Here is a 23,212-nt window from a genome sequence, read left to right on the forward strand (position 1 = left end):
GCTATAGTTTTGTAGAGCAAACTAACAAGAATATTTATATTAGTTGCTTTTATCATGAGCAAGAATTTGTATTAACACAAAGATTAAAAAAAAAATGCTGATTTTTTTTTCAACCACAAATAAATACCAATAAAAAAAGATTTTCCGAAAGCTGTACAGCTACCAATTTCTCCACCATGAAATAAACATCAAATCGATATGAAAGCTAAATGTAATTTTATGTTAGTTCATTTCACATGTGGAACCAACTCAACATATTGTAACCGGAATAAAAACCCCGATAAGACATCAGGAAAATATTTTCAAAAATTATTCCAGTGACTAATTTGAGTTTTTAAGTGATAATTTGACTAGCGTTGATCTGCTGAGAAGCTTTCAGCAGTTCAAAATACTGAAAATACCTAGTTCACAATTTACTCTTAATCATCGACAATCTAAACATGATATGTGCAAATCTACTTTAGCATTAACACTAGAGGAAGTGATTCAAGACCAATGCTGATAACAATATTCGCCAAACAATGAGATAATACTTCTATCATTCCTAACAGCACATGGTGAATGAAAGGCCCACTTTTACCACAGTTAGAAAGCACATATACCCTGGCAATGCTAATAGAATAATAATTCATCGTGATAATACGAATCCATCGTTTTCACCTAAAACATATGGACACAAGTGTTTTAGAAAAAAATTAATGACGTGTTGAGTATACAGAAAATAACTATTTATCGAAGAAAAACTTTAAATAGGATCAGTTTTTTTTCTCATAAGTTCAAAAATTTATAAAAAGACAAAATCTTTCTAACATCTGATTGAAAACCTTATCTGGCATACACTTAGTAAAACAATTTTTTAGTACGACCCTACATGCTCAGTTTAACGGAAATGACAGATTCGGCAGCGACGAATGAACAATACATTAACAGAACAAACAAGAATTTGTATTAAACCAGGATGACAATGAAGATACCCTAACAACTATTATCAACAATTATTTACAAAGGATGAAACTAAGCCTCAATTCATACCCAGCCAATGTGATTCACAAAAATAGGCGACGTGTTTCATTAGCACGTCTCGAACAATTGTTGTCTATGTACATGTATACTATTTTATAAATTGACTAAAAGAAAAGAGTCATAATTAGGAGACAGCTATTTTTCACACATCCAACAATTGACACACAACATATATCCCATAATGAATCCATCTCTTTATTGAAAGTAATAAACAATTTCATATTCTCCTTCATTTACACCATGGTAACAAAATTAATATATTCAGCTATTTTTTTTCCTGGTGATTACATTATTTTCGAGATATTATGCTACATTTATCTGAACTGTGTGTTTAAGTCAAAAAATACTTAATTGAATTCTTCAGCATTGGATGTAGTTATGTTACAAAATTAGCCATGCAAAATGAATCGCACAGAATGATTCAAATTGTTAGTCTATGATTCAAACAAGGATGAAACCCAATGGAAATCACAAAAGCCATGAGAGAGCGAGTCAATGCCTTTATAAATAATAATTATATTTTCAGCCATTTCATTCTCCGACCAAACGTCCTTAGCACTACGTTCATCTGAGCAATAAATTAAAAGGTAAAATAATTCCAAGGATTAAACATTGAAGCTATTGTGACTCAACTATAGAATGAACACATTGTATAATTCACATTGACAAATATTATACCATTTTTGGTATTGGTTTGATATGGGGTTTGTGAATGTTGAAAACAAGATTTGGCTGGATATCAATAATCAATAAGATTGATAAGGAAAATGCAATTTTCTTCACATACACTTGAAACGTCTTCCTAACAGCCCCTCAGGTCACAAATCCTTGGTAGATGGGTCTTCTTCAATACAGCATACTACGATAGATTTTGGAAGGAACTAGACACAGAAGAGTCACATCAAGTCATTCGAGAAGCTTGATACCCAAGGTTCTTGAGAAGCTTCAATCCCATATTGAGTAGACCAAAACGTAATCAGGCATATCGGGTGATTTTAAATCTTTAACCAAATACATTTAAACAACCCAGAGCACTAAGAAACTATCTGCATTTGTCTTGTTGAATGGAACCCAGATTTACAGTTAAAGGTGAAGAAGACTAGATCAAGGACTCGACTGACCACTAAACTTACATCCTACATCAACACCTGACCTCCATCAACGGTTGTGACTTGAGGGGACGTAAGTTCAACTCTCGCATTATATATAAATATATATATATATATCACACATATACAATCTAACACATCACTGTATAACACTAAAAGCCCAAACCTAAAACAAAATGACTTCTCTAAGTGTGTGTGAACCAAAAACAATCAATAGTAATTACTTATAATAATTCATAAGAAATCGCAAAGTATTAAAAAGTGAAAAAAGTACAACTACAATCAACAATAATATTCTGGGTTCCAGAACAGGACAACACAGCTGAATTTAGTAAAACAACAGTGTAATGTTTACTGTAAACAGCAGGCCACATCAACAGTGTGTAATGTTAACTGTAAACAGCAGGCCACATCAACAGTGTGCAATGTTTACTGTGAACAACAGGCCACATCAACAGTGTGCAATGTTTACTGTAAACAACAGGCCACATCAACAGTGTGCAATGTTTACTGTAAACAGCAGGCCACATCAACAGTAAACATTGTGTAATGTTTACTGTAAACAGCAGGCCACATCAACAGTGTGCAATGTTTACTGTAAACAACAGGCCACACCAACATTGTGTGCAATGTTTTCTGTAAACAACCGGCCACACCAACAGTGTGCAATGTTTACTGTAAACAACAGGCCACATCAACAGTGTGCAATGTTTACTGTAAACAACAGGCCACACCAACAGTGTGTAATGTTTACTGTAAACAACAGGCCACATCAACAGTGTGTAATGTTTACTGTAAACAACAGGCCACACCAACAGTGTGCAATGTTTACTGTAAACAACAGGCCACACCAACAGTGTGCAATGTTAACAGTAAACAGCAGGCCACACCAAAAGTGTGTAATGTTTACTGTAAACAACAGGCCACACCAACAGTGTGCAATGTTTACTGTAAACAGCAGGCCACACCAACAGTGTGTAATGTTTACTTCAACACAAGACTCTAATGTAATGGAAGTGAGATTTTGTAGTTAAACATGTGCCCAATCTATTACAATGGTATACACTAAATAAACTGATATTAACATGTACTCAAGACCTTATGCATGGCAGTAACATTGTTTACTTTATGTGTAAAGCACTGATCTTAAAGTAATGATTCTTCACTGGTAACTTGAATTACGCATGGAATTTTGCATTTGTTTGGTGTTGTTATCCTTATCATCCTTATCAATTTCACTATATTAAAACAGTTTTTAAGAAACATTTAAATTTTGTTTAGGAAAGGTAGTAGGCCTTTAAACGTAAAGAAAAAATCATCGATTCATGTAACCATCGATTGAAAACACCTTTTCTCCTCTTGTTTTCAATTCTCCGAGCGGTAATGGTAAATGTTGTATTTACAGTGAATGAAGTACACATTGTATATTGTAAAAGGGGGAAATCATATTGACTTTAAACAGTATAAATATCCCTTCTACAAATTTTCGGCCTCTTGGCCATCTTCAGGTATATAGAAACACAAGAAAAGCTAGGTGAAATCCTTCTTTAACCTTTTGATATGATGTCGTAACAACAATAACCTCATTATACGACATCATATCAAAAGGTTAAAGAAGGATTTCACCTAGCTTTTCTTGTGCTTCTGGCCAAGAGGCCGAAAATTTGTGGAAGGGATATTTATACTGTTTAATGTTTATATATAATTTTAAACTGTAGCTGTGAGTGGGACAGTTGCTAGGTACTGACCGCTGGTCGGTGGTTTTTCTTCGGGTACTTCAGCTTTCCTCCACCAATAAACCTGGCACATCCTTACATGACTCTGACTGTTAATAGGACGTTGAACTAATAGAACCGAAACCTGTTGATAGGAAGTTAATGTTGTTTCACTCTTTAGATGATACTGCTGTGGCGGATAATGACTTCAATGAATCACTATTCAGTAGTAAATAATACTACAAAAGAATGTTCAAACAAATCAAAATTCTCTGTAAATACCAGTTGTTCAAAGCATTGTTAGCTTAATCACATGATTAGTGAAATTTTCATTTCTCACATAAAAGATTCTTGTAAAATTTGTATTACCAGAAATTATTTTATCTTGATTTGAACTGTGATTAGCTTAATCACCCTTTTAACACCTGGGCTCAGATTACCTTTATCAGATTGAGACAGTGTCTTGTGTGTTATAGATAACCTCAACCCGAGAGGTCAATATGTCCCGAAATATTACCACAAGCCCTCCACCTTTGGGTCGATGTTCAAATCACACGTGGGGCAGTTGCTAGGTAGTGACCGCTGGTCAGTGGCTTTTCTCTGACAAGAGGCCCATGGGCCTTAACGGTCACCTGAGTTCGGATATATAATGAAACAAAGACATATAAACACTACATACTGGCCCTTGATGTCGTGCAGTGATTTTATAGATTTTACTTATAGAGAACAACCAACTAAATAAATTTACATAGACCACAGTGTTAAACTTTGTTAAAGTTTTGTACTGTATTATTAAAACAAAGGAATATTAGTTAGCTATTGTCTTCTATAATTAAAGTCTAGGTTCTCATATAACACTAGATAGAAAAAAAAGTTTGGGTCCTTCTGCTCAAACTCCAACCCACAGGGACCTGGCACGAAAATTTTTAACCAACAGTATACCTATATATATATTATAGTATCTCTAATATGTATATATGTATACTGTTAGTTTTGAAAAATCGTGCCAGGTCCCTGTGCTCCAACCAGGGTAGCTATATTGAAATCAGGCGCATTTTGCACTAAAAAATCCTGAAATTCTAATATTGTTACCTATTCATTATCAAAATTGATATTTTGAACCTAAATCTCAATATGAATTTCCAAATTCATATCATGGTTATCTAGGAATAATTACCTGTCAGAAAACATTTTTACTTTTGAAATTCATAATTAGCCAGCCAATCAGCGGCCGGGTTACAATTCTATCCTGGGCTCAATCTTGTATACACAGGGGCCATTTCGAAGGTCTCTTTTTATTTAGTTGGTTGATCCCTATAACAGTATTGCCACCAAACCTGAGAACTCAGAAGATTTTTTGAAATTTTAGTCAATTTGACCTTTTGGGCCCCAAGGCGGTCAGCGAGGACCGATATGGATGTTATGCTACATGTATATCTCAGGCTAATAATTCTTATCAAGTCAATCTGATTAAAATACAGATCCTTATAACCACTCCGTTCAATAGAGATCTGACAACATCCCATACCACATGTACTTCAGATCAAATACATTTTCCACACATTGATAACGCCATTTCGCCCCAGTATACATGTACGTTTAGCTTTATTGTGCAGTTTGGGCGCGATGACTATGTACACGAAAATAATTTAGACAACTTTTCCAAACTATTTCGTCCCAGTCAAGATTCTGGCAGTGCCAATTTGATTGGCCATTTCCAAAGGTCATCTTGACGTGACCCAAATGGGATGTTGTAAGATCCTCTTATCAAACGTAGTGATAACAGAGATTTAAATACAAATAAGGAATTTAAATCAGATTGTAATCAAGTTTGCCCCATTTCCTATGAATATTGGGCAAATAATGTTCCAACACGTGTTTTCCCTATGTAAACTTTAGTAAACCCACTTCCCCAGGGGCATACGAGAGACCCGATGGCCATATAATTCACAATTTTATAAAAGACCTTTCTATCTAAGAAGAGTATTTGATTCTACCGCATCTGTGAGTGGAAAAGGTTTTTGAAATTTTAGTCAATTTTACCCCTTTAGGCCCCCCTCCTACAACCCCTGGTGGGTGGCAAGGACGTATATGAGTATATCACTTATAAATCCTTGTGGGTGGGGACCATATAATTCACATTTTTGATTGGCCTTATGCCTTAGAAGGTTTGTGCAAAATTTCATTGAATTGGCTTTAGCAATTTTGGAGAAGAAGTTGAAAATGTAAATTGTTTACAGACACACAACGGACGACTAAAGACAAAAGGCAATTTGAATAGGTCACCCGAGACTTTCGGTAACCTATTCTGTATTTACATATTACAGAGTTATCTGCCCTTGCGTGTAGGTATTGATTGTGACGTCATGTGTTTGTGAGCGTAACGTCATACTTTTTGGACGACGTGAATTGCGCTCACAAAATAATGACGTAACAATCGATACCTATCCGGAAGGGAGCTAACTCTGTAATATTCAAAGACGAAATAATACCTGTTATAGATGATATTAACAAAGTCACACAAATAACAAATACAATATCTGATGAGGATGTTCTTTATTGGATGTCCTTGTTTTTAACCCCGAAAATTGTCAATAATTTAATCCAATCACAAATATGCCCAATAAAAAAATACATGAAAGGAGACATGCAGTTTTACCCTGTGCCATCTCCAGGCTTTCAGGAATACATAGGTTTTATCTAATGTCAATGTACATCAGAACAAAAGAATTCTAAACAGATTATAGACAAACATAACCTATTCAACCCTGTTATATCATTTTGGACTCACCCACCTATAGGATTGGAAGAGTTCAAAGATATTTTCAGGGTTAATAAGTTAACAAGATACAGTTTTGACCATTAAATCATATCCATACTCTCATTCAAGTTTTAGATTCTCAACTATTCCAATGAATCACCAAGGAATAGAAAACAAAACACCATTAGGTACATTTTCTTTTCAAGTTATACATCTATTTACAGGTATGCCAAAATCATTTTCTGCAAAACAACAAGTAAACAAAAGGGAATCGTTTTCTTTCCTATCTAAAACTGGAGGAAGTCTGAAGTTTGGACTTTAAAGTCACATGACATAATTAACCAGAGATGGGTCGACAGAACAAAACTACAGATCTCAGGTGATAAACCCCTTCCCGATGAAATATGAAAAGTACACACATACTCAAATTGTAGGAATGGGCATATGCTCTATTACTATACGGAACCAATCAAACACAAGTAAATTGCGTTTGAGTGACTACAGCCAGTAGGAAAATCTAATCTTTCAAACTCTTTGATTTTTTAAATATTGTACTTGTTCACAGTTAAACAAAAATATGGAAGCACGTTACAAATCCTAGCTGTGGTCTAAAGTCAAGATCTGCCATGTCACATCATACCTTGTCACAGAACAATATTTCGTCACAGAAATGTGACCAGAAGTAAAGATCTGCTATGTCACATAATACCTCGTCACAGGAAAATATCTCGTCACACAAATGTGACCTGAAGTAAAGATCTGCCATGTCACATCATACCTCGTCACAGAACAATATCTCTTCACAGAAATGTGACCTGAAGTAAAGATCTGCCATGTCACATCATACCTCGTCACAGAAATGTGACCTGAAGTAAAGATCTGCCATGTCACATTATACCTCGTCACAGAAATGTGACCTGAAGTAAAGATCTGCCATGTCACATTATACCTCGTCACATAAATATGACCTGAAGTAAAGATCTGCCATGTCACATTTTAACTCATCACAGAAATGTGACCTGAAGTAAAGATCTGCCATGTCACATCATACCTCGTCACAAAAATGTGACCTGAAGTAAAGATCTGCCATGTTAAGACTATACCCAGTCACAGAAATAATAAACAATCTGTTAATTTTGAATCAGAATTTCCTGTACTTTTCAACCAGTCAAATGAGTAAGGTTTTTGAATGTGTCTGTGGATGGGTGAGATGATTATCGGCATGGCATCAAAGGCATTGAGGTTAACAATGGGCTAATCACAGAATGTTAATAATAAATAATCATACAAACCACACACACTTTCATTATAATGATCTGGGGATAGATTACAAATATCTAATTATGCAGCCGTCACAGAACAAAGTACATTATACCAGAAGAAAGAAATTCCTTGTTTTCTTCTAGTTAACAAAAAATGGCTATAGTTTTGTAGAGCAAACTAACAAGAATATTTATATTAGTTGCTTTTATCATGAGCAAGAATTTGTATTAACACAAAGATTAAAAAAAAAATGCTGATTTTTTTTTCCAACCACAAATAAATACCAATAAAAAAGGATTTTCCGAAAGCTGTACAGCTACCAATTTCTCCACCATGAAATAAACATCAAATCGATATGAAAGCTAAATGTAATTTTATGTTAGTTCATTTCACATGTGGAACCAACTCAACATATTGTAACCGGAATAAAAACCCCGATAAGACATCAGGAAAATATTTTCAAAAATTATTCCAGTGACTAATTTGAGTTTTTAAGTGATAATTTGACTAGCGTTGATCTGCTGAGAAGCTTTCAGCAGTTCAAAATACTGAAAATACCTAGTTCACAATTTACTCTTAATCATCGACAATCTAAACATGATATGTGCAAATCTACTTTAGCATTAACACTAGAGGAAGTGATTCAAGACCAATGCTGATAACAATATTCGCCAAACAATGAGATAATACTTCTATCATTCCTAACAGCACATGGTGAATGAAAGGCCCACTTTTACCACAGTTAGAAAGCACATATACCCTGGCAATGCTAATAGAATAATAATTCATCGTGATAATACGAATCCATCGTTTTCACCTAAAACATATGGACACAAGTGTTTTAGAAAAAAATTAATGACGTGTTGAGTATACAGAAAATAACTATTTATCGAAGAAAAACTTTAAATAGGATCAGGTTTTTTTCTCATAAGTTCAAAAATTTATAAAAAGACAAAATCTTTCTAACATCTGATTGAAAACCTTATCTGGCATACACTTAGTAAAACAATTTTTTTAGTACGACCCTACATGCTCAGTTTAACGGAAATGACAGATTCGGCAGCGACGAATGAACAATACATTAACAGAACAAACAAGAATTTGTATTAAACCAGGATGACAATGAAGATACCCTAACAACTATTATCAACAATTATTTACAAAGGATGAAACTAAGCCTCAATTCATACCCAGCCAATGTGATTCACAAAAATAGGCGACGTGTTTCATTAGCACGTCTCGAACAATTGTTGTCTATGTACATGTATACTATTTTATAAATTGACTAAAAGAAAAGAGTCATAATTAGGAGACAGCTATTTTTCACGCATCCAACAATTGACACACAACATATATCCCATAATGAATCCATCTCTTTATCGAAAGTAATAAACAATTTCATATTCTCCTTCATTTACACCATGGTAACAAAATTAATATATTCAGCTATTTTTTTTCCTGGTGATTACATTATTTTCGAGATATTATGCTACATTTATCTGAACTGTGTGTTTAAGTCAAAAAATACTTAATTGAATTCTTCAGCATTGGATGTAGTTATGTTACAAAATTAGCCATGCAAAATGAATCGCACAGAATGATTCAAATTGTTAGTCTATGATTCAAACAAGGATGAAACCCAATGGAAATCACAAAAGCCATGAGAGAGCGAGTCAATGCCTTTATAAATAATAATTATATTTTCAGCCATTTCATTCTCCGACCAAACGTCCTTAGCACTACGTTCATCTGAGCAATAAATTAAAAGGTAAAATAATTCCAAGGATTAAACATTGAAGCTATTGTGACTCAACTATAGAATGAACACATTGTATAATTCACATTGACAAATATTATACCATTTTTGGTATTGGTTTGATATGGGGTTTGTGAATGTTGAAAACAAGATTTGGCTGGATATCAATAATCAATAAGATTGATAAGGAAAATGCAATTTTCTTCACATACACTTGAAACGTCTTCCTAACAGCCCCTCAGGTCACAAATCCTTGGTAGATGGGTCTTCTTCAATACAGCATACTACGATAGATTTTGGAAGGAACTAGACACAGAAGAGTCACATCAAGTCATTCGAGAAGCTTGATACCCAAGGTTCTTGAGAAGCTTCAATCCCACATTGAGTAGACCAAAACGTATACGTATCAGGCATATCGGGTGATTTGAAATCTTTAACCAAATACATTTAAATAACCCAGAGCACTAAGAAACTATCTGCATTTGTCTTGTTGAATGGAACCCAGATTTACAGTTAAAGGTGAAGAAGACTAGATCAAGGACTCGACTGACCACTAAACTTACATCCTACATCAACACCTGACCTCCATCAACGGTTGTGACTTGAGGGGACGTAAGTTCAACTCTCGCATTATATATAAATATATATATATATATCACACATATACAATCTAACACATCACTGTATAACACTAAAAGCCCAAACCTAAAACAAAATGACTTCTCTAAGTGTGTGTGAACCAAAAACAATCAATAGTAATTACTTATAATAATTCATAAGAAATCGCAAAGTATTAAAAAGTGAAAAAAAGTACAACTACAATCAACAATAATATTCTGGGTCTCCAGAACAGGACAACAAACAGGCATGAATTATAGGTCCAAACAAATTAATGTACGCTCTGTAACAGGCCCGGTAAACAGCAGGCCACACCAACAGTGTGCAATGTTTACTGTAAACAGCAGGCCACACCAACAGTGTGCAATGTTTACTGTAAACAACAGGCCACACCAACAGTGTGCAATGTTTACTGTAAACAGCAGGCCACACCAACAGTGTGTAATGTTTACTTCAACACAAGACTCTAATGTAATGGAAGTGAGATTTTGTAGTTAAACATGTGCCCAATCTATTACAATGGTATACACTAAATAAACTGATATTAACATGTACTCAAGACCTTATGCATGGCAGCAACATTGTTTATGTTATGTGTAAAGCACTGATCTTAAAGTAGAACGATGCATTTTAAATGCATTTCAAAGTACAACATGAACAAGCAGTCCCCAGCTGGCAAACGTTACCAAACCATTCCATTTCAGAGTTCGCTGACAAACGTTACCAAACTATCCCATTTCAGAGTTCGCTGGCAAACGTTACCAAACCATTCCATTTCAGAGTTTGCTGGCAAACGTTACCAAACTATCCCATTTCAGAGTTCGCTGGCAAACGTTACCAAACCATCCCATTTCAGAGTTCGCTGGCAAATGTTACCAAACCATCCCATTTCAGAGTTCGTTGGCAAACGTTACCAAACCATCCCATTTCAGAGTTCGCTGGCAAACGTTACCAAACCATCCCATTTCAGAGTGCTGTGTTTTTGTTTAGAAAATTCTTTGATAGTCTGAAACTAAACAGCATCATCGTCACAAGAAGCCAAGATAAGCATACATAGTGTAAAAGAGTCAAGTCAGCATTGGTAGGTTATTTATAAATGAAGAGGTTATCTCCCTTGTCTGTGCCAGTATTTGTACTTGGTTATCTCCCTTGTCTGTACCAGTATTTGTACTTGGTTATCTCCCTTGTCTGTACCAGTAATTTTACTTGTTATCTCCCTTGTCAGTACCAGTATTTGCACTAGTTATCTCCCTTGACAGTATCAGTATTTGTACGAGTTATCTCCTTTGTCAGTACCAGTATTTGTACTTGCTTTCTCCCTTATCAGAACCAGTATTTATTAATGTCGTTTCACTTCTGGTTTCATCAAAAAGTTGATCAAATTGACATTAGATTATCTGCTTCTATAAAGCCTAGCCTTCAATACCTAGTTTTCATAAAGATTGCTAACCCACTTTAAACTAATGAATGACTTGTATCACTATAAAAGACACACTAGTGTTTAGCAAATCACTCCATCAACATCCAAATGATTGTGAGAGCCGTTACAGAGTGTACATTATTTATGTAGACCTCGTAGTTATTTACACCTCAATAAAATACATCAAAATATCTGTCTCACACTCCTCATATACATATATAACATAAACACCTATGTAGCCATCTTGTTTACTCTTTCTTTATCACTCTTCAAAAGCACATTTGAAAGCAAACAAGCACACATGCATACTTCATTAATATAGCACAACATAGGATTCATCATCTGGGGCATCCATATAGCAGCAACACATTTACATATATATAGTCTGTCATGTAACTGATGACACGACCTATTCATTAATAACTAGTTCACAACGCAAATATTATCTGAACTTTATCTGGTTGTTTTACAGGGAGTTAAGGGTTGGTGAGGTTACAAGTGTCTTATTGTACACAACAACACTATATAACAGCAACATTTATACAAACTATGGCAGCAATTTAAAGATTCAAAATATACTTTTTCTGTATAATTCTCTGTATTGCAGTATGCATTTAAAACATTCACGACAGCTCCTCACACTTCTTCACCAGATAGATTAAAAGCAATCTTGATATATATCTCTTCATAATATAATCTTACACACTTCAAATTAAATTCTAAAAAAAATCCTATTCACAAAATTTCTAATAGCATGATGCTAATATCACTGGTAGAGGAAATTTTTCTACAGTAAATATCTGTTCTCCCAAACAAATCTTAGGCCCTGGTTCACCTAAAGAATCGTTTAAATGATCAATTGTACTATTCTTGACTTCTCTCCAAAACATGTTTTGATTTTTATACCATTGCCTACTCAGCGTAATGAACACCAGAACTGAGGCAGAACTAAATATATATTGACCCATGATTCAATCTTAATATCAACCAAATGGAAATATCTGTTTAGGATTTTAACAAGATTGTCGTTAAATGTAGAACATTTTCTATTACATGCATAGCTGAACATCCTTTAAACAAATCTGAGCCTTCAAATTTCACATATGGAAATACATCATTTGAAAGTATGGTACACGTAATGTAGAAAATCTGGAGAATACAACTGGAATCCAGCTTTGACATCAAGTTTCTAAAATAACAGTTTTGGTTATTCCAACTTCAACAAAAAACACAAAACAAAAATAAACAAATAACTTTAAAATGAATGTGCAAAATCACGATTAAATAGTGTTGAATACTGGTTAAGAGTGTCTAACAATATATGTACAGCGACTTGGTTATGTATTTAAAGAGGTTCTCGCCTCAACGTCTTTCTGTATAACAGACCTACAACAAGGAATTAAAGAAACTTACAGAATTTAAATGCGAACAGGCACTAATTCAAGATAACCAGAGACTGGATCTGCTAGTATTTAATACAATGTTATTTGAGTCGCTTCATGCTTCATATTCTTAATGATATTACCACATATCATTCTCTAGGGCATTGGGCCGATCAATTATATTAAATATACAAATATTTCTACGAAAGAAAAATTATCAGACTATGGATTTTCATAGAAGACTCTACATGTAAGATTAATATTTAAACCGTCAGCGATTTGTGGCTGTGTTTGAATGTGAAATGTAAAGCAGGGTTCTTACATCAAATACCACACTAAATCTATGGTATTCTATAGTGATACACGACTAATGCTGGGCCTTTGCTTTAACCAGCAACCCAACGCTCAAGTCACTCACATACTTGTACACAACAAATTAGCTTTTAACAACACCTGTTTGTTATGTTTTAAAAACACAGCCATTACTGAACTATGCGCCAAATATTATACGCTTAAAATGGTGATTTTAAATCTAAATTTAAACCATAAACAATGATTGAACATTCTCAAAAATGATCACAATAAAATATTTTTTTGAAGGATTGTTGTGCTTGAAATTGAATTCCAGTGAATTAGAACTGTTCCCTGCCTGTACAGTTCAGCAGCAACAAGGGAAAGAAAGAGAAGAAGAGAAAGAGAGGTAGAAAAACAGTTACGTGTTTGGCGTGCACCATGAAACGGGTGTTTTTAAAAACCTGACTACTTATCAAAGCCAACTACCAAATGACGGCAACAATTACCAGAATCATCAAAACAAACCAATAGAGATCATAAGCACAAGTTACCGAGGGAAAACACCCAGCAATATTCAACTCTATTTCCAAAAAATTCTTTCAAAAAGATTCTAAATTCCCCCCTCCCCCCCCCAATGCAAATTTTCAACCAATCAACACATATCTCTGGCTACTAATTGCACATATGAGCTAACTCCCATCTCTGTAACAGTATGCATGGAAACATCATCCAAGCCCACACAGGGGCTTACAAAGAGTTCTGGAGGTGCTCGCGATGCTTATAGACAAATCCTGTTTTCCATATTATCCAGGTCTCTAACAAGACATGAGGAAAGTGAGTGCCTGATTACACATTCAGTTAGCGAGCTATTCAATATCACAATTATACAAGCTCCAGTTTCAGTGTCCAAACTTGACTTGTCATAGCAGTAAGTGTGAAGAGGATTTCCGCCTTTCCGGCAGTCAACTCCTGTGTAATTTCATTGCATCTCTTGCATATGGTTTATCAACAAAATCCAAATTGTCGATCATTGTAAACATCATTCCAAATATCTGAAAAATTCCGTTAGTGCTTCAACCTTGCTTGCTTTACGCATCAAGGAGTATCTGGCTTGTACCAACAAGCCGTGAACATCTATCCGTCGGAGAATCCTCAAAGGTCACGCCTCTATTGCTGGTGGTGTATCATTCTCAAGCATCAATTGCCATTGTTTATTTCGTCGACGACCGAGATCCATCCCGTTCACTACGTCTTCTGTCCCTTCGCTCGCGGTTCTCTTTGGCACGACGTCCGCCGTATCTCTGGTCTTTAGGTTCAAATTCACGTCGCCCCTGGTCTTTGACTGGAGGTCTAGAGTTATTGGCAGTAGTCGTTTTAATTGTCTGAGATTGCTCTTTCAATGTTTGACTGGCACGCACACTAGTAGTAGTTTTAGAGTCCTCCTCGCCCGATTCATCACTGCTGCGCTGTTTACTGCCACCCTCAGCTGCGGCGGCCGCAGCAGCAGCGGCGGCAGCTTCAGCCTCGCGGCCACGGGCCAACATTTGAGCATAGGTAAGTTTGACTTGAGCCTGTTGTTGAACTGGAACAGGTTTTTCCTGCTGGGAAAAGAAAAGAACAAAAGATAAGTCAAAAGTACATTAAACAGTATTAACAGGTCCAGAGGGCATGTATTGCTCACCTGATTTGTTAAAGGCACAAGTATTATAAAGGATTAAAAAGTAATTGTTCATTTTAAAGAATTTGTCATCATTTCCCTATCAGGATATATTCCTCTGGTACCAGGATATAATATGTACCTGATCTATACAAACTTTCACTCACTTCAGATCGATTATGACTAGCAGCAATTTAAAGTAAATGTTGACAGACAGGCATGTTTACCTGACCTTGGGAGCTTAGAAAAACAATGGCTGTGGTTTTATAATCATTTCCTAACTGAAGGTTTCTACAATATTCAACAGTGTAGGACTAGAAATCATTGAGGAGTTCTAACAGATTGTGTTTAACTTCTCTAACAAGGATTTAGCTCATTTTTAATCTGCTAAACACAGAAGTTCAGGTTTTACTTTTTTCTTATTCCTTTTTCCACTTAATGCCCATTATCAAGATGTAAACATTTTGACAGCATTAACAAGTTAATTCCATCTGCCACATGTAGTTTGACTGTCAAACACTGCGTTGACCATGTGTTGTCTAGTTCTACTTTAGCACACAACTCGGCAGTCTCCGTCCCAACTGTACAGCAGACCAGCCATTATTTACCTCAAACTATTTAGGCCGCATTTGCTGCGATTCTCATAAAAAAATCATAAAATTGTGTATCAATGAACAAATGGTTTAACTTCCAAGAAAACTGAAATTTGTTATGAGAAACCAAAAATAGTATGCAATATTAACAAAAAAGATGGCTAAGCCCATAAGAACGTGTGGAGTTTGTTCAAACTGATTTTACAAGATTTCCACCACAACATCCGGTGAACTATGGACAAGATTTCCACTTCAAAATCTGGATGAACCAATCAAATCAGGAGAATTTGAGAGATGAGTTATTCATGATACTGCAGCCATTGTGGCCTTTGTTCCCTGAGGGGTAAATAAACATCTTGGCGATTTACACCTTGGAATGAGGATGACAACTCATCATGGTCATGACCCTGTATTGGTTTTTACAGAGGATGACAACTCAAGTTCATGGCCCTGTAGGGGATTTAATACATACAGTCTTTGGAGTACTGCTGACTGTTCTCTGAGACGTGTGGCTTTCTGCAGATTTTGGCTGACTCTCAGGCATGCTCAATATCTTGACTGACCTGCAAAAAAATATTGAATTAAATCATCATCAAACACTTCAACTATCATCAAAGATTTTATTAGGCTTGATATAAGTAGAATGAAGTTCAAGTGAGACAGTTTTGTGTCAAAGTAATGATGGTTTGGGCAAAGTTTAATTAGTGACAGATGTCGTGAAAAGGTCCAAGAAGAAATGGAGTTTGTACTTAAAAAAGTTGATAGTAGAGTCAAAACAGGAAATATGGTATTGAAATATACTTCTAGATTTTATTTCGCTTTCTTATGCAGAAGAAATTCAGCCATTTTGATTAACATGGGTAGCCATGTGTTTAGTCTGATTTGACATGAATATATTGATTGGATAAGTCAGCGCTAGACCAATGAGTATGATCCTGGATGTGGACTAGGGCCCTTTTCGATTAAACAATTTGACTGTTTTGACCTAGTTGTTCGTTCATGAATGAAAGACGGACCTGGTGATTTTTATAATGTTTTCAGACCAGCTTTGACAAAGCCATCACAGCCTGAATTAAAACCTGAAGGTCCATCAGGATTTATACTTGAAATAATGACTTTAACAAACGGCCTAGGTCTGTAATACACCTACTTCTGTGGTACAACTGGTGGGGATGGCACTCGTGTCACCGGGCTCGCCACGGCCGTACAATTGGCACTACCACTAGATGGCACTGATGTTGTATTTCCACTGGAGCTGTTTGTCGTCGCAGCTGTCGTTGACGTTGCGGTTGTAGACTCCCGGGACTTTGGCGGACTTGAGGGTCGTGTTGTGGCAGGCACTGATGTTGTTGTCGCCGTGACAGCGACCGGTACCTGTGGCTTAGGAATGGCCACTGGCGGTGACTGTATAGACGCAGACGGAGGTGGTGGAGGGGGAGGTACAGGGGGTGGGGACGCCTTCGACTCCCGCACCTGGGGCTTAGCTGTTCCCTTAACAACATCCGATAACTTGCTCTCAAAGACATCACCAGCTGTTGATGAATTCTGAAAATTCAACAAAATACATCAGTACTGACATATATATTTGTTATATAGAAAACCAACTAGTTCTTTGTATGGAGTATTTCAATGGAAATCAAACTAGAACTGTCGCCAGAGTGGACGACTAATACCCCCCCCCCCCCCCCCCCCCCCCCACTGCACAGATTCAGTAATTATTCCATTATAGAACTCTATATAGTTTACTCAACTCCCCATTATGTCAGAATTCTGTACACCACAAGTAGTTTAGGAGGACAAAGTTGTGACTACAGACAGACAAACAGTCGAATGAATAAACAGATTCCAGTATAACCCCCTCTTAACTTTCATGCAGGAGGTAAAATTAAGATTTAAAAAACAAAATCTTTCCATGGTGAAGAGTCCATCTGTTCTCACACATAGGTATTGATTGTTATGTCAAGTGTATATGAGCACATCATATTTTTCAGAATAAACATTAGACTTTTACTCATAAAAGATGGAATAAAAAACTCACAGCTGCTCCCGGTCCTGGTAATGGTGGGAACGAATTGATTTCTAGATCAAACTGTGGATCGTTAGGCAATTTACTGTCTTTGGGGAGAGCCTGGGAAGAATTGGGTCGCTGTAATCAAAACAAAATTTTTTCGTTATCAAATCACACTGTACCTTAAACCACAATATTTTCAGACATGAAATTGTATCATGAATTATGATATTATTAGATCTCAAAATGACCCCCATACATATAGTTTACTGAGGAAATCGTGAAATTAACCATCCGCGAAAACGTCCATGTTTACAGTAGTATTAACCACGGAAAGTGGTCATATTTCTATACTTACCATATTTCTAGCACCATCGTCGTCTCTTCTCCTGCGACTTCTATAACTTCTCGTCATCCTACAAACACATGTTAAATTTGAATTTAGGCTGTAAGTTGTGGAACAATTATGTGAACTCAGCTCAAGGTACAAGCAAGAAAATTACAAGTACAGGAATAGTAATGGTGCATTTTGTATATATCTAATAATTTATTTCCGCTATATTAAGAAAATCATACCATGAATACAGATGATTTACAACATTCAGAAATGCAAAAAGGGAAATGTTGTGGTAGTATATTATATACAGTGGTTAAATTATGCAATCTATTTCTACTATATTCAGAAAATCATACCATGAATACAACGTGAAGTTATTCCGTAATTGCATATTACAGAGTTATCTGTCCTTGCGGGTAGGTATCGATTGTGACGTCATGTGTTTGTGAGCTTAACGTCATACTTTTCGGAGAAAACGGCGTGAATTGCGCTCATAAAATAATGACGTAACAATCAATACTTACCCGCAAGGGAGCTAACTCTGTAATATGCAAAGACGGTATATATAATTTACAACATTCAGAAGATGTTGTATTCTCACCTCTGTGATAAGTTGTCTGATTGGCGGTTATTGACTGTAATATTGGAATTGTTATCTGTGACCGGTTGTTGTGTTTGTTGTTGCTGAACTGTTGAATGCACCATGTGAGAGTGGTTGATATTTGAATTATCTCCCCTTCGCCCCTCACGGTGGAATGGGGAATGGTGACCTGATATCTGTGAATTGTCAGAGTTACGTGGACTAGTGCGGTGACTACCGCCGCCACCACCACCACCTCCCCCAGTGTTATCACCGCGGCGATCCATCGACCCTCCAGAAGGTCCTTGTTGACGGTCCTGGTTTGGACGGTTGTCTGAATGCATACGGTGTTCATGGTTAAGGCGAACAGGTCGCTGGTTTCTACTGCAAAGTGAAAGAAAAGTTCTGTATTGTAACTGTCAAGAAAAAGGCAAACAAGATTCTGGGTTATATTTCGTAGAGAAACAAAAGTTTTACATATATTGTGCAGAATAAAGTTCTACATAAAATTGAGTGGAGTATGGCAACAAGTGGAATTATGAATTCTACTGTAAAATAACTTCACATTAGAATTATAAATATCTCAAATATTTATTTGGTGGATTGGAAATAACAGCTTATTTTAATATCCAAATTAGCAGCCAGGATTCATTCAACGAAGGGCCGAGGTGGATGTCTCGACACTTTACCACAAGCCCTCCGCCTCTGGGTCGCGAATTTGAATACAATGTGGGGCAGTTGCCAGGTACTGACAGCTGGTCGGTGGTTTTTCTCCTGGTATTCCGGCTTTCCTCCACCAACAAACCTGGCATGTCCTTACATGACCATGGCTGTTAATAGGACGTATAAACTAACAAACCTCATTCAACGACACCTTCCCAGTGTGCAATGTGTGTGAGAGATTATCTGTATGTTTTGAAAGGCTGCAGTTTGAGCAAGTTTTTGTATATTTTTATGTGTACTTACCTATTTCGGTTGACGTTGGTGTATTGATGTCGTGACGGTCCCGAGTTCAGTTTAGCCACACTAGTGGCCTGGTAGCCATTAATGGCTAAAACCTGTAACAGAAAACATGATGGTCAGTAACACAGACAAGCATGCTGCTGATACAAGTATCAGCCTAGTTTGTGTTAGAGAGAGTAAAACACACCAAAGAAAAATAGAAAATATTCAAAGCGGTGCAGCTTTCCTTTAGATACATTATAAATCATTCATTTAAAGACCGAAAATAGCAGTACAAAATCATATTTTTTTAGTTAGTCACAGATTTTGTTTACAGGCAAACAATTTGGAAATGAATATCACAAAAAGTTTATATCTTCAACAGAAATTTGCTAGTCTATAACTTTTGTCTATTAGTAAGTGAAAGTCACAAGCAAAAAGAAAATCTATTCAGTAAAGGATTTTTAGTACAAAATGATATCAGAATCAGGGAAAGATTCCATCAACCTGATTCTGACATACTTATAAAAGGTTTAATGAAATACTATTGAAATTATTAGGATAGCCGAGATGCAATCCCTTCACAATATAGCATGAAGTGACTTTAATCATTTTTGCACAGTATTCCAAACTAACTATTTCAACTTGACCTTCACATATTAATTACTGTTTTATCTTGGCAATGTTGACTTGATTTTCATCAAATAATTTTGCAGCAAGTAAAATTTACTTATATACACTAAATGGACATAATTTATCTTTTGCATTCAAACTTTCAGCATATTGTATGTGTCACGACTACTTATCATTTCAGAATGTTAATACTTATCTTTGAGGAGATTCATTGATCAATCATCATAGTAGAATTTTCAGAATAAAGTATATATCTATGTCAATCCAAATCAAAATGTGAAAGTCACAGATTGATAGTGATGAATTAGTGAAACAGTTACGGTGGCACGGTGTTGGATTACGCCAGTAAGGGGAAAAATTCGTGGACAGATCAAGTATACAAGGTTATGTATAAGGCTGCAATACTTGCCAATACACACAATATGACTACACAAAAACACTGTCTCAACAACAAAACTCCGGAAACAAACAATTTCAGTGACAGTAAACAAATACAAGACCAACTACACAAACGACAGCTGAATGAATGACCAGTATGACGCCCAATGCCAGCAGTATAATGTAAAACTGTGGGACTGACAACTGTACATATCCTGAGACACTTGATATACATGGTTATACGGCAAATATATGGTTGTATGAACAACATACAGTACCATTTAAGGCTGTATAAACAACATAACAACTGTGAGAATATTTACAGAGAACCTGGATACGATCATAGAAACAAGAAGAGATTGCCAAAAGGTTTTCCACAATAGTATATATCACACAACACACACATCTAAAATACTTTAAAGACAGCTGTTGTTTAATTTCAACCAGTTACGGAAATATACTTCAAAGGATTTTTCTTCAACATTTTTTTCATTGCAAATACATTCTGTGTAACATGAGATATTTGTGTGTACTTTCTACTGTAGTTTGAGACTTTGCTATGATTTTATCAATAAAAATATTCGTAGATTATTAGACAATGGAGCAATTTCGTGAAAAAGACTAAATAATGAATATTTCAAATCAACAAGTTTCTCTTTTGATCTCAAACCAATTCATTATTTAACAATTTGGAGTCCGAAAACTCATATAATTGAACTTTTTTTTGATGGAAATAAAATACACAAACAAGGACCTTCAGAACCTCTAGAAACAATGTATAGAAATTAATGTGATCATAGATTCTGCTTGTCCAATCTTCAACATTAATTGAATTTTTATTGATCTCTCCTAACATCACCGAAGAAATGTGATAAAATTACCAAGTTTTATTTTTTTCTATAATTTCACATGAAACAAAAGTCTAGTTTCATCATTTGATGGATAGCAATCATTTTTTCTGGCCACACAACTGAACTGTTAAATAACTATTTTGGCTTTAATTTCCAACCTTGATTCTTCACAATCAAACTTGGACAGTTTTGATTCTGAATAACAAGCTTCAAGTGTCTACATAGGTTATTAAAGTGAATAGTCGGGCAAAGAAAACCAGTCTAAATGCGTTCATTGGCCTTCCAAAAGTTCTCACATATTAATACGACGATCAAGTTCTGCTTAGTTTCCCAGTTCTGACCATTAAAGTAAAGAAAAGTTGAAAGCATTGAAAGCGAGGCTGTGTGGAAATGTAACCAAGGACATAGTGAGCCGGGAGGACGTTTTAGAATTCCCATACTTTAAATTAATTTCTTCGTACGCAGACTGATTTTGACGAGAGATTTTATTTTTCCATTTCATAAGAAATTATACTGGATACATTCACACCATTTTTACCGACTTTAGCCATCCTTGCCCGACTATTCACTTTAATGATATAATCTGGTTGAAATGACAACAAGCTGCCCAAAACCTCCACTCTCCTCTCTACTTCACTCGACACAACAATGGTTACAGTCAGATCCTAAAGTATTAATTGACAAACCTCTTTCATCAAAACCTGCCCCATCTCAGTCAAGGAAAATATGTGATCCTACAGTCAGTTCAAATATGAAACAAAACCCAAAAATGATCAATAAAGTCCCTTTCACCCCTGACATATGGATATATGGAACTTAGGGATGAAAGGGGAAAAAGGAAACATATATCTTAAAATCAGAAATATAATCAGAAAATAGATAAATGTAATACTAATTTCAAATTGAAAACTATCATTTCTTTATCATACGAATATAATTGCTAGCCCACCCTCCCATCTTTTTTGTTTGTGTGATTGAAGTAAGTCGTGTTTCTTTAAATTTCACATACTTTTGCTTTTTTGCCAGTAAAATCAAGCACCTCTGGTCAAGAATGTTTAACATTTAGTAATTTTGTAAACTTTACATATTATTTGTTATGTTATCATCATCAAACTCAAACGTACAGATAGACATTAGTTAGAGTGGTGTATCTTGATGATCATCAGGACACAGTCAAGAGTCATATGTTAATTTTAAAACATTAGAGTGAAAACAAGACGCAATGTGAATTGAGAAATAGCCTAGCGAGTACATACACATATCTTCTACACTAAAATAATCTGTCAATGAAGTTTTATAATTTTCTCATTGTTAACGGAGTGTCCATTCCGAAAGATTTACAAATCTCCTATAGTTGACCGGGTTATACAGCGGTTGCTAGGGAAAAGATAACTCTGTCTTTTACCGGGGTAGGGAAAAGACAGCTCACACACGCAAGACAAGGATGTGACGTCATCAATTCATGCAGTGACTATTGTCTGCGACGTCTCATGAAAGATATTTCATGAAAGTATGGGAGACAAAGAATCAAACATGGGCCTATATCTCAACCCCAGTTAAAGATTTTGGCCGTCAAGCCGTGGCAAGCCTCCGGTTGACAAGCCAAAATCTTTCACTGGGGATCAGATATCCCTGTCCACCTGACAGGCCCATGCAAGATTATATTAATCTATCTACAATCCTAAAATAGCAACACACATTAGCTAATCACATACCATTATGACACTTCTTCTTAACTTATCTAACTTTACAGTCAATTGAAAACAACTATAAATGCTGTATCTATTTTCGTTTCTAGTTTGTAATCATTAATTCACGATGAAACAAAGAGAACTGTCAACTCTGTATCTGATATTGCAATATCTGTATAGAAATAATTCATGCATATTTTG

General features: G+C 35.7%; 2 protein-coding genes across 7 annotated transcripts in view; one reads left to right on the top strand and one right to left on the bottom strand.

Moving 5' to 3' along the window:
• The first annotated feature begins 1,484 nt into the window (after positions 1-1,484).
• On the top strand, positions 1,485-3,138 carry LOC138309992 (uncharacterized). Its single transcript, XM_069251143.1, has 3 exons — positions 1,485-1,514; positions 2,440-2,667; positions 2,860-3,138. The coding sequence occupies exons 1-3, from the start codon at positions 1,485-1,487 to the stop codon at positions 3,136-3,138; spliced, it is 537 nt and encodes a 178-aa protein (XP_069107244.1).
• A 3,250-nt stretch (positions 3,139-6,388) lies between these two features.
• Positions 6,389-23,212, bottom strand: part of LOC138310353 (la-related protein 4-like) — a 50,512-nt gene continuing 33,688 nt past the window's right edge. For 3 of the 6 annotated variants that reach the window (XM_069251544.1, XM_069251545.1, XM_069251541.1), the window contains exons 11-18: positions 22,007-22,054; positions 19,483-19,574; positions 18,538-18,900; positions 17,958-18,015; positions 17,630-17,737; positions 16,742-17,136; positions 16,064-16,154; positions 6,389-14,942 (exon numbers count right to left, since the gene is read on the bottom strand). In XM_069251544.1, coding sequence (XP_069107645.1) covers positions 14,553-14,942; positions 16,064-16,154; positions 16,742-17,136; positions 17,630-17,737; positions 17,958-18,015; positions 18,538-18,900; positions 19,483-19,574; positions 22,007-22,054 — 1,545 coding nt within the window. In that variant the 3' untranslated portion in view covers positions 6,389-14,552. The remainder of the gene's footprint in view (positions 14,943-16,063; positions 16,155-16,741; positions 17,137-17,629; positions 17,738-17,957; positions 18,016-18,537; positions 18,901-19,482; positions 19,575-22,006; positions 22,055-23,212) is intronic. The other 3 variants (XM_069251543.1, XM_069251546.1, XM_069251542.1) reach the window with 2 other exon arrangements.

This window comes from Argopecten irradians, chromosome 16 (genome assembly GCF_041381155.1).
Source record: "Argopecten irradians isolate NY chromosome 16, Ai_NY, whole genome shotgun sequence".
Taxonomy (NCBI): Eukaryota; Metazoa; Mollusca; class Bivalvia; order Pectinida; family Pectinidae; genus Argopecten; species Argopecten irradians.